Here is a 17455-nt window from a genome sequence, read left to right as displayed (position 1 = left end):
GAACAAGCATTACCAAGAACCAAGAAACATTGTAAGAAAGGTTGACGGAAAGAGATGTCTGGCAGGAGAGTACACCAGGGGAACTTTGTGAGCCGAAAGGGGGATATTCCTGGCAGGGCAGCATACCAGGAAATTCAATCTTGTGTTGAAAAAGAGTTTTCATCCTATTAAGTCTTTATTGAAATTGGATATTTCAGTAGGGGAGCTCCTGGCAGAGGAGTACACCAGAAAACCAGGAAAATGAATATTTTGCCTTGCCATCCTAAATACTATAAAAGACTGTCTTTCAATGTATGTTAACCTGTATTGTAGAAACATTTGCCTTGTCATCTTACCTCCAAACCTAGCAATCTGGATTCGGATCCAATTGCAGCATGGAGACAGCAACCATACAGGTGGTCGACGACTCCCTCAACATCCTTGATGACGGCCACCCCTGCCTCCTGGTTCTTCTCGACCTCTCGGGCTGCTTTCGACATAGTAAACCACCAGGCGCTTATGGACATGCTAAATCGGTGCATGGGGATCAGCCAACTTGTCATACGCTGATTCAAGACCTACCTCGCCAACCGCAAGCAGTTTGTTCAGAAGGACTCCTAGATCCCAATGCTACCTGTCACCTGTAAAGTCCTGCAGCTCAAGATCAACTCCATCAAGGACATTCATAGGCTCAAAACCTGCCTCTCGCTGATCCAGTCTTGGATGTCCAGTGCATACTTGATGCTGAACCCCTCCAAGACCAAATTCCTACTCCTCACCAACAACACTGAACAGCCAGACATAAAGACCTGGCTATGAACCACGAAAGCGGAGTCCTCCACTTGCTCTAAGTCCCTCTGGTTCTGCATCGATTAAGATCTCTCCTTCAAGACACACATAGCTAAGAAATCAGAGACAGCTTGTTATCCCCTTTCTCTCCTGCGAAAAGTCAAGATCTTCCTCCCTCTCGACAGCTTTAGATCCGCCATTCAAGCACTGGTCCTATCCCACAAGGATTTGGGCAATGCACTCATCGAAGGCTTTCTGTTGTACTCCCTTGTGCCCCAGGTAAGTGTCCTACACGTGGCTGCATGCCTCATCAAGGGTCTAGGCAGATACAACCACATCACCCCGACCCTCATCAATATTTACTAGCTCCCACTGCATGCATAAATCACCTTCATGTCTTGCTGCATTATCTACAAGGCAGTCACCCTCAAATCACCCAACTGTCTCGTGGAGAAGCTCAACATCTCCAGCATACAGCGCACCACCAGAAGCCAGGACATGTGCAGACTTGAAATCCGCTGCTGCAAAAAGGAAAGGATCATAAAACAAGCCTTCTCTGCCTATGCCCCAAGACTATGGAACATCCTCCCCATCAGCATCAGGCTCGCCTCCACCCTCCTACAATTCAGAAAAGAACTCAAAACCCACCTCTTCAAGAGTCTCTCGTCCTCAACACCTAGGCCATCATGACGCCCCTCAGGCCACCTGACTCACTAGACACAGGCTGCCCCTTTCCTCCCCGCCACCTGGTACATCTGTGCCCCTCTGGACCCTACCCCCTGCTATATATCTGTTCTGTTGTTACCACTGAAAAGCGCTTCGTTGTGCATCATTAATGTTGCACACTTCTGTAAACCGCTCTGCTATGCATCTGTATTGGTGTATGGGCGTTGCTTATTGAAGCTAGGTCTGCGCTCAATAAATACCATAATAATGATAATAAAAGGAGAATACCCATGAAAGAGACATTTTCGTCACCCTTAATCGAACTTTGGTGAAACAGAGTATTTCAAATGCCTTTTTCTGAAACAGTTTACAGGAAGGGAAGCTAAAACCCAGGGGAAAAGGATTGTTTTGTTTACATTTTATATATATATATATATATGGTTTTCCACAATTTGGTTGAAGTCGCAACAGAAATTATATTGTACCTTTTTGATTCTGTGTGTTAGTATGAGGGTCAGATGTATTTTGGAGAAAAGGTCATGTGAGGGGTAAGAAATGAGAGATGGACACACAGTTGTAGTGTTCTTAAAATATGCAATGTTTATTGAAACAAAAAAGGCCTCTCTGCCCCAATCCTAATAAGAATGTCCCTAACTACCTATGAGATTAAAACTAAAGAAAGTTGACAAGGTGACCGTGTGTTCAAATTAACTGACCCTCACACTAACATATACACTAACATATAAACAAATGTGCAAGGTAAATATCTCTAATTCCAACCCAACAAAAGAAAGAGTTTGCAAGTACAAATAGGAAATTCCAGTAATGCAATCCTTGTATTCAGGAGTTAGCTCCTTTCCCCTGAAACAATTCAGGAAGCCTACTCGAAATGTATTGCTCCAACAATGTTCTGTCCAAATAAATTAAAGTTTCTCTTTCACAAAAAAAACTTGTATTAGCAAAGGAAAAATGTCTCATCCATAGAATACTGTTGTCAGACTAGCAAACGCACATCTTTTCCAAAGAAAACGTTTGTGCGGATGAAAAAACCAAATGTTTCTTTAATAGAACATTGTTCTCAGGATAGCAAAACGAAATATCTCTTTCATAAAATATATTTTATAATGATAAGGTTTCTCTTTCACGCAATTGTTCCTCTCCTCTTATATCCCTGTGCCAGCAATTTCTCCACTCAATCCTTTGATATCCTAGTTTACTCTCCTGCTAGGAATATCTCCTTTTTGACTCGCATAGATCTCCTAGCATACTCTCCTGCCAGGTATCTCTTTCCAAAAAGTATTCTTACCTGAAACTCTTATCAGGTCTTCCTTTAGATATTACACAACCGTATTTCTTCAATGACACATCTTGTTGAATTCAGTGGCTACTCATACTCGTACCAATTTCCCCCATGCAGACATTTCATTTATGAGGGTTTGTTCAAGCTCTGTCTGTCAAGTTTTCTTTCAATCTCTCTTGACTCCTGGTAATGCTTGCTCCCGATCTCCCCCAAATGACATCTATGTCAGGAGAACTGTCAAACTCGTGCCTCCTCATTTCTCTCCTATTGTCTTTTGGTTTATGGCAATGCTGGTTCCAGGTTTCCCCCAACTGAAATCTCAGGTCAGGAGAATTCCATCATATTTTAATTCGATATGGTCGACATTTAAAATTATTCTTCAAACACTCTTTAACAGTTTTGTACTTCTCGGGGCCCCTTTCAGTCTCAGGCTGACTCACTGGAATACTTTGCTGTTGCTGCAAGTCTTTCGCTGGGCTGGCTTCTCTGTCTAAGCAAAGGTTAGTTTGGTTCCAGCGTCAGCTCTTGCTTCCTTTAACACCAGGACCTGCACAGCTTTACAGGGCCTCGTCTCTCCTGACCCTGCAGCACTTCATTCACCTTCTCTTTACCAGAGTTTCTCTTCTCCGGTCTAGAACACTGCTGACCTTCTGCAGGCAGTCATACACTGTTCTACCCATGGCTCCTCTCCTTTGAACTGCCTCTGCTACTCCTGGTATCGCTTCCCGCTCTACATACTCTGCAGCCTCCCTCCTTGCATCCTTCTTGATCCTCCAGCTGTAGTTCACATTCAGGTTTAATATCCCACGCACATGCCTGTCTAACCTCTTTTGTGACGATTGTGGTAAGTCGGACATAGAGACGGACAAGAGGCAACATTTTGTTCAAATATTAAGTAACTAAGGAAATCTCCTCTAGCTAGAAAACAACAAACAAGTGCTGGTCAATAAATTCAGTCCTTTGTCCAAAACAATGCTAACCTTCTTTATGTTCACTTCAGCTTAGTATTGGGTTACTCCCCTTTTGTGGTGGCTGCTCTTATGACCCCCTCCAATCCGTTCTCTTTTTCTTCCAGCTCTTGGCTTTCTATAGTGTTCCTGCCAACAAAAACGCCTCTCAATTTTTCTTTGGTTCAAATAATGGTCTTGCAGGTAATCTGTACAGTCGCTGGTTTATCCCTTCTACTAGATGAGTTCTCTTGACCTGGATAGGCCAGAACTTACAAAAACAACAAAGTTCATCTGTTGTTCTTCCTGGTTTTTTACAGACTTAGCCCCGGGTACGCTCCAAGTCTGATCCACTCCAATTGATTTCTCACTTCTTTAACACCCTTGCAGAGTAGTCCTGTTCTTATCCCCAGGCAGGCTATGGGCCTGGTCAGCCATCTGGTGTTTATTGCTTTCCTCTCCCCCTCCTGGAATACTTGTACTTTCAACCCGGTGTGGGTCATAGGCCTGCACAGTCCTGTTTTGTGTGTTGCTTTTCTCTCTCCATCCTGCGGTATTTGAATGGTTAGCCATGTGTGTGCTATGGCCTGCTCAGCCCTGCTTGTGTGTTTGCTTCTCTCATCCCATCGCAGGGTATTCGGCTTCTCAGCCCGGTGCTGGCTTCAGGCTTCTTCAGCCCGGCTTGGTCAGTTTCTTCTATCACCATCATGTGGAATTTGGGCCTTCAGACCTGTGTGTGCTACAGGCCTGCTCAGTCCAGTGTAGTCTATGGCTTTTCTCACCCCGTCATGGGGTATTCACACTCTTAGCCCGGAGGGGGCTTGGTTGTGGCCTCCCCCACCCCCTGCAGCTACTCCTCAGATACTGTTGTGTACCTTTTCTATGGCAGCACTGCTCTGTAGTGGAGATGGTCTCTCTGGCACATACAGACCTGCGTTTGTGACTTTGCTTGTTCTGCGCGGTCTGCTGTTCTGAGTTGTCACCTCCTTTTCTGTGCTTTGGCGACTGTAGTGGTAGGTTGCCAGTATGTCCTGTTTCATTTGGTCCTTTTTCATTCTTCCACACTCCCTGTCTGATAGGGGCTCCCAGGCTCGTTTATGTAGCAGCACTCCATGGGCTGCCATGGATCTCCACCCACCACGCCAACTGCATAGCTCTCAGATCCTTTTGTGCAGGAGCATCTCCTTCTACTGTACACCTGTTAACGCTGAAGTATCCGGCTCTCCGAGTTATTCTCTTCTCCTCCTCTGATGGCATTCGGCAACATTTACGTTCCTCCCAAGAATGCAGAGAAATATTCCATTGGCCCTGGTCTTCCTCAAAAGGCAGTGACCAAAATAGGTAAGAAACCAAGCCATCTGATCACAATGTTCAATCCCCATATAACCAACAATCATTGAGGAGTATGAAGTTGAGGGAGGTGGGATGGAATCATTAGTTGGGCATTCCTTGTCTCCGGAGTGGGGTCATCCCCATTGGGATCCCATTGCCCTGAGCACTGGAGAGGGTATTCCATAGTGAGGTTACCAACTTAGTCCCCAAAGGGGTGGCTTCCCCTTGGGGAGAAGGGACACATTGCCTATATTAATCACACTATGTACAGGGACGTTTACACCACTATACCAGCCAGTAAGTCACAGAGTGTGGTTAGAGTGTAACATCCCATTATTGAGGCTGCCCTTTGGAACATGCCAGACCCCACCCAGTGTTTAATGATCCTGATGGAGCTGTCGTATCTAAGGACACCCCTCAACTCCGAAGCATGCATGTTCACCATAGATTATGAATGTTTGCTTAATAACTGTCATGAGTAAACTGCAGCAGAGATGCATCTGATTTGCTGTATATATAGCAAGATTATTGACTATGTGGATAGTTTCCTTTAGTAAATCAAGTAAATGTATGCATGTTAGAGTGCATAGGGATGTTTGTGTGTGTAGGTATGATTCTTGAGGAATTTGGAAATGAGTGGGATTAAGTAGGTGGTGTGATGTTCCCAATCCTTGCTGAGGACACGTTTGTATACATCTTTTTGAAATAATGTCTTTTTACACTTTTTTTTTTAACTCCTCTGAAATTGCTTTTTGAACATAGTCTCTCGTCAATTGTTGGCTTTCCAAGAATGAGAGGAAATCAAATAGCACTTTGGATATGTACGATTATTGTTATGTGTGACCTTTGTACCTTGTGGTATAGCTTATTTGAGGCTTTAGTTCCATGAGTGTTAGGACATTTCTCTGTTTATAAGTTTGTCTGGTCATAACTAATTAAAAGATTAAAATTGAAAAAGACATACAGCTCAGTAGTTGGAGAAAGTACACTTGAAACACTTTGGCGAGCAAAGAACCATTATGTATTTTGACTGTGCAAAGGAAAAATCATATGAACAGTGTCTAGATTTGGTATCATCTCCTTTTAATAAAACCCTCATGTTAAAGCTTCAACTAGGAATCTTACCAGTTGGCCAATTAATAAAAAAATGGTATTGTGACCATTCAAGTTTATGTCCTACCTGCAAATTCTCTGTGGCCCAGAATCTCTCCAACATTTTCTTTTTTTGTGCTCAGTTTATAATGATATACGCAGAAAGAATGTATGCCCATGGTTGTGGATAAACAATATACGCAACTTATCTTTGCCTTTTCATCATTGTAGGTCAATGGCTAGAGTGGAGTTGATTTGTGCAATAGCAACCTATCTTTCTAGTGCCTGGCACAGAAGGGGCAAATATCTTAAATGCACATTGTACCGACATATTATGTGTATTTATTATGTGCATATGTATTTAGAATTATGTGATTTCTTTTTTGTACTTTGATCAAAAGGCAAAATAAAGTTAATGATGATGACACACGATTTTACAGAGATGTTCAAATATATACTTCCAAATAGCTGCCAGTGAAATATTGTCCAATGCTTACTGTGTGCCGTACATAGTCATGATGGCCTTCTACTGCTCCAACAGTTGATCCAACATGAAAAGGTAATTTTGCATAGAGTTGCAATTTGTAGATTACTTGAGAATGAGACAAGTAACTCCTCCATTCCAGCTCATAGGTCATAGTGAGCAATGTAGGAACAGTGTAAAGGCTTGCACATATAGACAGCAAAGCATTGACTGAACCTAGTGTAACAACACATTCATCAACAGAAATGGAAACTAATCTTCTTGGCAATTTTCATAGAAAAATAATTTGGCATTTCCACCTGACAGTGACAAATTGCCTTGCCTAACCACTTTGGTGGCCAATGGGGCCAGCTGTGATCACATCACAAGCATTGTGATTCTGAGCTGTGGATCCCAGGATTGACCCAACCATGCCAAATGTGGAATGCAGGGGATTAACAAAGGATAACTGTAGCTACTCCTGTCTCTTTGAGAAAGCAGGAACAGCAATCCCATGGAATCAGCAGTGCTGGTATGCTCAGAACCGCTTGTGTGGGTGCTAATACCGATCTTCAATCCATCAAAAGAAAGTGGGGGACTTGAACTAGACCAAGGGATCCCACAGACCATCAGCCTATGTCAGAGGCATGAAAGGAAAGAGGGAGTTGGGAACTCTAATATAGCTGAAAATGTTTTGGAAAGTGCAGGCCAGACCTGTTCGGGCCCAGAGAATTTTGATTCCTAAGTTACCTATATAAAACAAGCACAACTGAATTCCTTTTACCAGAAAAGTCATTCGGCTGGGCTAGGGTTTGGCAGGCAGAAGGAAAACCACACAGAGGGAAGGATGTACAAATACCATGTCCGACACCAGGGAAGTAAACCATCCAAGAGGCTGAGCTTGGCAGCCAATCCCTTTCTCATCGATCTGTCGTAGGAAGATGTCATTTGGTGCTGTCTGGAGAGATGAAGAGAAAAAGATGGTGGAGGAGCTGAAGACAGAAGACTGGAAAAGAGTCACAGGATCCTGCAGAGATCAGGAGGCACGAGACTGGAGGAGTGAACCAGAAGTATGGGGTAAGGCAGAAACCAAAGGATGCAGGGAGGACCCAGGAGAGTGGGTAAAGATAGACCCTGAACTTATCAGACCTAGAGACCCAGAGTAGGATGGAGGAATCGAGACCCAAAATCATGGGGAAGACAAGGTCAAGGAGATTGAGGATGTTGAGCCAGGCAGGAGTGATGGGGAAGAAGGTATCCAAAGGGAGAGAACATGTGATTGTAAACCCTGAATTGTTGTGGGTGAGGCACCCAAAGCAGTGAATTAGTTTCCCGAAGAGTTTACACATGTAATGAGGTGAACAGTCAGATACTGTAAGAACATAGTGATGAGAGATGGATAAGGAGTGAACAAGAGATAGTTGAGTGTGTAGTGTCTGAAAGGAAAATATTGAAGAAGTGGAGCAACTTCAGAAAGGTGAAAGAGTATGTGAATCAAATAAGTGAGAAGAGAGCATTTGATAACCACAACAAGGCAATAGAAATAAATAAAAAGGTGAAGTCAACAGGAAAGAGAAAGTATGGAGAGATGTGGAGTATTATCATATTGGAGAAACACATCCAAACTCTGAGTTCCCTCTCCCAATGGTAGATCCTAATGGTAAAACAGACTCCTGTTATCTTCTGGCTGCAATAAATCTAGGAAGGCGTGGCTCTCAAAGCTCTCGGCCCTCAAGATTCCAATTGCAGAATCCATCCACACGCATCGTCTTGAGCTAAAACCTCTGTCTGACAACCAAGGAGAAAACACTGTGAGAAATGTGGCAAACAGGGTGCATGAACTCTTAACCTCAGGGAAGAAATGGCAGGAGGACAGACCCTGAGAAATAGGGTTATGGGAACCCTTTAAACCCAAGGCTGTGAGCACACAATTTGTTTTGTGGATCTTCCAGGGGACACCAACCCAAAACTTGCAAAACAATGCAGAACCTTTGCTGGAACACTTTACTTACATGAAAGACACTTTCACATGGATACATTTTCCAGATCACTTCTGGACGAAGGAGATAAAAACATCCTGATGCTATTTAGTTTAATTTAGCCACACCATGTGTATTTTGGCCAATCCTGCACAAATTTAATAATAATAATAAACATTTGTTAATCCAATTCCCTGGTATGGCCTGTTTGATGATCTATGTCCACTGTGTTACATCTCACATAATAGGATGTAGACATTGTCGGGGAAAATGTGGAGTGGAAGAATCCAAAGTGTGAGATTGCACAAGAATGTCTCACTTCATCCGTGTGTTGTACGTGTTGTACTTTCATTCAGATACCAAGAAAAGGGTGGATATGTGGGAAACAGGTAATGTGAATGCATCATGAAGTACAACACAGACAACAGATTCAAGATTCAAAACAAAGTAATTTATTAACTTTAATGTCAGGATGGTAGATGGTCAGATGACAGGATGCCCTATGCTTAGGTGGGATTTCCATACCTGAACGAAACTAAGGAAAGTCTGAGTCAAAGAGTTCAATTTATAAGTCTGTTTGTGTCCAAAACCTACCCTTGCCTTCACAACTAAAGCCAACCAATGTGTAGAGATGTCAAACTTAACAGAAATGGTGTTCAACTCAAGGTTCTGGGCGTTGTCCCACTCTCAGCTTTCTTTCAGCTCCCCTTCCCCAAGCATACGAAAGTTGCATGAAAAGGTCTCAAAATCACCTTTCTCCAGTTCAAGGTGATACAGTTCAAAACCAATCCTTGGGGCTCCCTTCCCCAAGTTTAAGTAACACAATCCCAAAACAAAAGGGTCTTTAGACTGCGTTCTCAAGACGACAAATGTGGTGCCTTACGTCTCAGGGTTCCCTTCCCCAAAGCTTCAACACCACCACTTACACATGCTTCAGTCTTTTCAATTTGCTGTGGTTTTATTGGGCTGTTTCACAGTGTCCTTAACTTTCACCATTCAGGGGTCTCCTGTCTGGACGCAGTTGTTAGACCGCATGGTCCACCCATCACAGGTCGCTCAACCAGGATCCCTGGGTTGTTCCTCAGCCCACACAGGTTCCTTGGCACTTGCTCCTGTGCACCAAGTCACCTTCACTGTGTACTCTTGGACTCCTTTGGCTTCTCCTTGCTAGCCTCATGGATCTGCCACCATGTGTCGTACACCCCTTGCCAATCTGTGGCCTCGTCACACTTCATTCACTCATAAAAGTTTATTGTTTGGCTCCCTTCAGCTTTTAACGTGCTTGACTTCAAGGTTTGAGTTAAATCATTGTGCAACATGCATTCACTAATATTTTCAGTTCAATGTTCAATGTGCACTTACGTTGCTTCAATGTTAAGTTTCCATTTAGTTCATTATTTGGTATGCATGTATTTGCTTCCATGTTAAGTTTCCGTTTAGTTTGTTCCCTATTCAATATGCATACATTTGCTTACTTGCATGTACCTGCGATCCTTTAAGAGCTCCCTGGTGCTTGAGCGCTGTCCCAATGCTCACCTGTCTTCTATGCCTCCTCCCAGGGTTCTTGCGACTTCCTCCCGGCTTCTGAAGCTGGGAAATCCCCTGGTGTGAGTCCCCCTCACACTCTCCCTGACCCTCATAGCTCTTTTTAGGCATATTCTTTGTCCCAGTAGCAGAGTGGTGAAAGGGTGTAGTCTTAATTACTCTTGGCTGCCTCTTCTTCGTCCAAGTACTGTGAGATGTCACGTGGGGGAAAATTAGGGGAACTGGCTTATAATAGCCCATACAGGTTGGGCAAGAGTCAGATTGGTCATCAGTAGGGAAAGGGGATACCATGTTTCACCCAAGGGCACTGCACTCCCTATCCTCAAGGACCCTCCACCCAGGTGCTCCTCCCAGAGTGATGGCCTTACCATGGCCACCTGTGCATTCCAGGGGGATAGGAGTGAGAATACCCTCCGGTTTCTCACAGTAGTTAAATGATTACTTGAGAGGCAGCACCCAATACATGATGCTGATTTTGCCCCCCTGTATTGTTTCACTCCTCTTGGCAATCTAATGACTTTTGCCACATACACACTGTTCCACCTCATACACTTACCACCCAACTCTGTATATCATCCTCAAGTGGGCTGGCTTTTTCCCGGTGCAACCTTTCCCTCTATAGATTTTGTTCTCTTGATGTTCAAATCCTTCTAGGTTCTAGCCACCTCTGTCTATCTGGGCGACTCACCTGACACTCTTCCCCTGTCTACTTTAATCCAATCTCCAGTAAACCTCACTCTGCAAGGCCTGCTATCCTTCATCTGCCATAGTCACTCTCCTGGAGCCTCACCAGTGGAATTACATATGTATCCTGAAATTAAGATGAACCAATCATTGGCTGAGTTCAGGATTGCCCTGGTAATCTACTGCTTGATCCTTGGAGGGCCACTGTTCCAGAACAGAGTAATATTTCCTACCCTATGCACCCTTAGCCACTCTTAACACTATAAAAATGATAAATACCGTAAGTGTGTTCTTCCTTGTTACTAGAGGTTGACTCTTCTTTGCCTCCATTGCACCAGCATTTTGTAGGCTTTTGGAATGTCCTCAATATTGATATACCATCTTTGTAAAGCACACACATCTTTTTCTAGTGTCCTTTTTAGCAGTATTTGAGACCCCTTCTAGACCTATGTTTGTTCCCACTTAAAATATAATTATAATTGTTCTTTTATAACATGCTTAATAGCGGGATCCGGATTCGAACCTGTGTTGCGCTGCGTTGCCTTGCTTCCAAGACAAATCGCGGGATGCCCCTGAGCTGTCCCACCTCACCCCACAATCCCCCCCACAATATTAGTCCCCACAATCCTTACGCTCCTTTCGTGTGTTGTTTAGCTCCCCTTTCGATCCTGTTTTTCCTTTATCATTTTACAGCTGAGTGCTTTCAAAACATAGAAATGGGTCCCCAGGTGCTTTGTTGTCCTAAAGAACTGTCGCAGAGAGAACGATAGTCCCTCCCTTTACGCATCAAACTTTCTTTGCGTTATTTTAATTGACTGATTTTTAACATCTTTCCTTCAAGTGAGTGAAAATATTGACACCTACGTATTTCGCGTTTTCATTTTTTAAATCTTAATAAACAAACGCTTCGTTACACAGCCAATGCTATTGATTGATTGAGTTATGTTCCTTTCAGGACACAGCCAGGTATAGGCGATAGGAAGATTCCTTCAGAACTAACATGAACTACGCAGGTGGAAAAACATGATGACAAATATACCCTAGATTCTGATGAAAGCCAAGGGATGATTTCCCAAATTGGTTCATATCGTGAACAAAGAAGAAACGCGCACTGATCTCCCAAATTTCTTGCCTGTGATACCAACGATATCTAGAGAGCCTGTGGGAATTATTTTTCCTTTTTTTTCTAAAAAGGGTAATTTTTGCCTATTAGAACAATATATTTGCAGTTAACAGTGATGTTTGCAGGGAGATGAACGAACATCGAAAAGTAGGATGTACACAAGTTCCTGCCCACCCAACACCATGAGTCTGTGTTACGCATGCATGTGTGCTTGCATCACTTTCAGGTGTAAGGGGACACCATCTGTTTTACCATTTGTTAAAGGTAGACGCTGATTTCAAAAGAACACTGATCCACAACCATTGGCACTTTTCCTAGAAGGACATGCGTGATGTGAGAACCTGCATCTAAACAATGAAACACACCTTTGTCCTTTGGCGTAGAGGGATTTCAGGGACCCTGTTGGTGTTTAGAGAAAGGGGGTATATGCTTGGGGGGCTCCAAACTTCTTCCAGGATTCTCATTTCCCCTGACTTCTGTGTCTGTGTAATCTCTGAATAGCCGCTGATAATATAGCCCTAAAGACACGTGCCCGAGGTGTGATAGTCCGGCACATGCAGTTGGGATGTGTGCAGTCTTTGCAATAGGGTGCCCAATGTATTACTGAATGGATTTTACCCCAGTGTCCAGTGGGGCCAGTGCAATTATCTGCAAGCACACTACAGCTAATAGGGTTATTTTCCAAATGGGAGATCTTCAGCTATTTTGGGGCATCCAGCCAGTATATACATTAATTTGGAAAGTTGAATCCATATGCTCGGAATTCATGGATTGGAAACAGTAACTAATCTTTCTCACGTTTGAAACATTCTGAGACAGGCCACCCAAAGTAAACAGAATGACCATCCCCTGAACAGTTAGCCCCTAACACTTTAGATGATCATTCCGTTAACATTTTGTGGCCTAGGGAAGGCACCATGCACACACCATGTTTCAAAAGCTTAAATCTTTGAGACAGAGAGAGGGAGAAAGAGATTCTGGAAGTGGCAGTGTGAGACCTTGGAATTGGACCGGTCTGAAAGAGTCCAGTCTTATGGATGCAAGTTTTCAGGTAGTTTTACCTCGTCGGACGGCCTCTTACGATCTCAAATTCCCCTCACACAACATACAAAAATCACCCTCTTATGGCTACTATGGGCCAAGCCGTTAGCACATCAACACTAGTCAAGCAATGTCTAAGCTCACCTCTGTAGCCCTACCGCATTCTCCCAAATCAGCAGCTAACCAGACCCAAAGCACTGTAGTCTATCATTCTTGGGGTGCCCCCTTTGGATAACATGCTCCCAAGTTTCTTTTGCCGTACCCATAGATCACAGTTTGCCACTCTGGCACTACTTCCAACCTGCAGCCATCAACACCACAGGTTTCACATCAGCCTCTTCCACTTTCTCATTAATGACAAGGGAGGTACACAGGACCACTGTACATTGTGCAACCTATAAAAGGAGCAACATCTTCTGCACATGGTTGTATGTGTTTTTAAAAGGAATGAATTGAAAATTACAAGGGGCATAAGAATCCGCCTGCACGGAAGAATGTGCAGCGTAAACCGTTGTTTTAAGGCGGTCGCTTAACATTTTTGACCAAAACGACCACAGTGGAAAATACATACTTGCATAATTCATGTGCAAACGAGGAAAGTGAACTCGTTAAAAACACAGTATACCCTGCACATGGTTCTGTGTAGGCAGAGTCTTATGTCCCTTGTTATTTTCTAGCATGGGGCCTGTCACTCCAGTTACTGATGCATCCTTGGACCCAGCCCTCATTCAAGAAGTGGTTCTCTGGGGAAAGTGCCAATTCCTGGGTGTGTTTGCCCCAGGGCTGGTCTCTGCCACAGGCAAGGCACAGGGCAAATACCAGGACAGACCCTTACAGGAGGCCCATGAAAAACGCACCTATTTTTAAACCTTTTCCCTAGCTCATTAGCACTGAAACTTGGTGGGAACCTCATAGAAGGCACGGACATTGAAGGGTCTTTCGTGACCAGCTACTCAATGTGGACGACGACAGATTGAATCACTCCACCTAAATAGGTTCAGTGCATAAGTGCGTGTTGAATGCTGCCTAACATCTACAGAGGCATAGAGTGGCTAGATATGCTTCCTTGGTGGCCATGCCAGTGCTATCCCTGCACCCAAGTCCCCCCTTTGAAACAGAAAATGGAGCCGCACCATGTGAAGGTCTAAGCTGCTACGTCTTGTTGTGAAAATGTCCACCTGGTTTACTATTTGATTAGGAAGCTTTTTAGATAAATGCACAGTAGTGATATAATATATACGTTGATAGCCTCTGCAGAACTGGAGGACAATACTGAACATTGCGAATTCTAATTTAGTCGTCTTGTTTTTGCTCTCCGTAGGGAAGGCCTACACTCCTGAATTCTACTATGACACCTACAACCCCCTGTGGCAAAACCGTCCGCGTGTTTACTCCTACAGTCTGCAGTGGACCCAAATGAACCCTGATGCTGTGGACCGCATTGTTGCATACCGTCTAGGGATCAAGCAGGTGAGCCTATCAATTGGGTTTCAAAGGATCTTTCTCTAGCTGTCACATTTATGTCTAGGGCTCTGCCTCGCGCTGCTTGTTTTTTCATCACATCCTTGTTTTACCCTCATGGTTGTACTTCCCTTTCTAGCAAATTGGCTGTTTTTCTGAAAAGGCAGTCTTGGATCAGCTGCAAAACCTTGAAACTAATTCACACATGCCTTGTCTGCTAGGACTGAGATTAAATATGTGTTCCTCCAAGGGATCATAGCGGCCGCGGGCCGGAGCTGATGGCAAGATCATATCACAACAACGCTTCGAGAGAGAAAAAAGAATGGACTTTGGGATTAGCAGAAACAATGTGAACTTGATGAAATAATATGTCATGTAGTTCTACAAAGTCGATGTGGGAATAGTATGCCCAGTGTGCAATCTCCTAATTTAGTTCATCCATCTCAATAATAAATGCATGGTATATTTCTAAATGCATTTTGTTTTATTTCTAACATAAACATTCAGCAAAGGATACATCTTTAATATAACAAGTAAGTGAATTGGCTTGTAATTAATTGCCTTCAAGCAACATTTTTAGACCAACAAAACATGTTGCAATAACAATAATATCCCTAAAGCCATATCATAAAATAAAGTGTTTCTGATGGTGTGTTTAGATCATGTTGAAGTGCACTTCATTCTGTACAAAACAAAACATGTAAATACAGCACCTATATTCATTAGAAATACATATATATTCACTGAAGGAATATTATAGTATATGTATTTAAGAAGATTGCACACTGGTCATAAGATTCCCACATCAACTATATACATATATATATATTTTAAAATAGACCATCTGTGGATGTGAAAAAGAGCCGGCGGTCCTTTCATAAAATAAGAGTTTGACGTAGTCTTACAATTCATTGGATATTTTTTATGAAATGTACATTTTTTAAAAGAAACGAATCATGATATCAATTTCAAAAAATAATGTGGTGCCCATCTGACATACCAGTGACATTAGTTGACCTCAGTTGTTGGCGCGCAAGCCTGGAAGCTAAGGTTTGAACCAAAATTACTTCGACCTATTGCATACCTATTGAGTTAGTTGTTGATTTATGCAATTTCTTTTTTGCAATCTGGGACTTGTAGCCCTAGATTTATAGAGGAGACAGCAGACCTCAAGTCCAAGAAAAAAAACAGGACTGGACCCCACATGAATATTCATGAGAATAAATGAGAAGAAATGTGCATACATTTAGAATCGTATGCAAATTGATCTCATGGATATTACTGAGGGGTATTCATGTTTTCGAGGCCTGGGATTGGACAACCCATTCTAACCCTTCAAAAAAGGGTTGCTGAACATTTTTATTCTGAGTCATCACTGATCATGCTGTTTACACACACAGCTACCCGAGCATTACATGTGCATGCATTTTTTGAATTAGAACTGAAAATATTTAAATATATTTGTTGATGTATAATGTGCCACATGCATACAGGATTTCTCCGAGGGTAGGGGTACGCATGTGGGGTGGCATAAGGGAAGGAGAGAGAGGGAGGCAAGTAAAAATGTTGTTGAACAATAATAGTACTATGTTACACAGCCTATTGCTATGTAGCACCTGGTTCACCATCACGGGTACACATATCTCAAATCAGTTTCAGACTTGGGCACAAAAAAAGTGACACATAGTTGAAATTTTTAAGAAAAACTGAGTTTTAAATAACCCTCGATCAGTAGAATTAGCCAAAACTAGCAGCTTCACAGGGCACCAAGTAATCAAACTGGCACACATTGCCCCCTCTAGAAAAGGCCCACTTGCTTCTGTTTGGACGGAGCTCGGATTTGCAAAATGCTATATTGGTCTATCAGAGCCTTATTTTATTTATTTGATTGTTTAATTATAACACACTTAATACCAGCGAGTGGTTTCTAAACGTGGGTTCGGGATTCAAACCTGTGTTGCGCCGCGCTGTCTTGCTTCCAAGCCAAACGCGCTGCCCCTGAGCTATCTTTCCTTCCCTGTATAAAGTTTCAATGTTCATTCGGTTTTGTTTGCGGCCCATAGTCACAATACCCCTTCAATTCCGGTAACACAAGAGGATGAGGTGGAAGCAGCACAGTGCATGTTAACTCTTCAACCACGGCCGCACAAGTCTCTCCTTTGGACATAAGTGGCTCTATGCCCCTGACCCAGAATGCCTAGCAACTGACCTGCACACAGGGGTCAGAGAACCTCCGGTCTACATGCATCAACCCAACATAAAATCTATCATGCATTTTCCTTCTCTCTCCAACAAACTCCCCCATCACCCTCTCTCTTTCAGATCCACCAAAGCACCTGGACACCATGCAAAGGGCAACTAAGCGTGATGTAAACCCCAGCAATATATCATCTCTCATAACAAGTCCCCTCTTTACACCCTTGAAGTGGGCTCAACACAACAGAAGACATGTATTCAATCAATCAATAAATATTTACTTTATTTCAGCATTTAGCCATAAAAGTGTTGAAACAACGTACTGTTAAGGCATCACGAAGCAGACAAAGACAACAGATCAAAGTTTGGTCTGCAAACTTTTATTAACTTAAAAATGCAGGATGGGATGAAGCCTAACTTGCCCTATGCTAAAGTGGGATTTCCCTATCTAAAGAAAACTAAAGATAATCTGTGTCAGGAAGTCGAAAGCAAATGCTGTCAGTATCCAACACCTATACTTTCCCTCACGTCGAACTGTATACAAAGTTTCTCCAGCATGGGGTCTGGCATGGATTCACATGCTCATGAATATTCCCCGTCGTCAGGCTGGGAATCCTCGGTAAAGAAAAAAACCAGTATCAGTTTTGTTTCTGATCTGTCTTTCGTAGTAGTAACCAATCACTGGTCTCTGTGTCATACTGACCACAGCCAATGACTGCCCTCTACCTAAGCACCGCCTCTGGCAGCCATCTTCAGATTTTTACCGCACGTTCATGTGTTGGGATCCTCGTGCTATTGCTCTCGACCGTTAGTGCTATTTTTTTCACGTTTTTTCTCAAAAACTTCGTTTTTTCGGTC

At 43.1% G+C, this 17455-nt stretch overlaps 1 protein-coding gene across 6 annotated transcripts in view; it reads left to right on the top strand.

Moving 5' to 3' along the window:
* The window catches only part of MDGA2 (MAM domain containing glycosylphosphatidylinositol anchor 2), a 2250375-nt gene that overhangs the window by 1727470 nt on the left and 505450 nt on the right, over positions 1–17455 (top strand). For all 6 annotated transcript variants that reach the window (XM_069637392.1, XM_069637389.1, XM_069637393.1 and 3 more), the window contains exon 10: positions 14262–14410. In XM_069637392.1, coding sequence (XP_069493493.1) covers positions 14262–14410 — 149 coding nt within the window. The remainder of the gene's footprint in view (positions 1–14261; positions 14411–17455) is intronic.

The sequence above is a fragment of the Ambystoma mexicanum genome, chromosome 14 (genome assembly GCF_040938575.1).
Source record: "Ambystoma mexicanum isolate Mex_15411 chromosome 14, UKY_AmexF1_1, whole genome shotgun sequence".
Taxonomy (NCBI): Eukaryota; Metazoa; Chordata; class Amphibia; order Caudata; family Ambystomatidae; genus Ambystoma; species Ambystoma mexicanum.
Note: the sequence above shows the minus strand (reverse complement) of the source record. Positions and strands in the feature narration are given on the sequence as shown.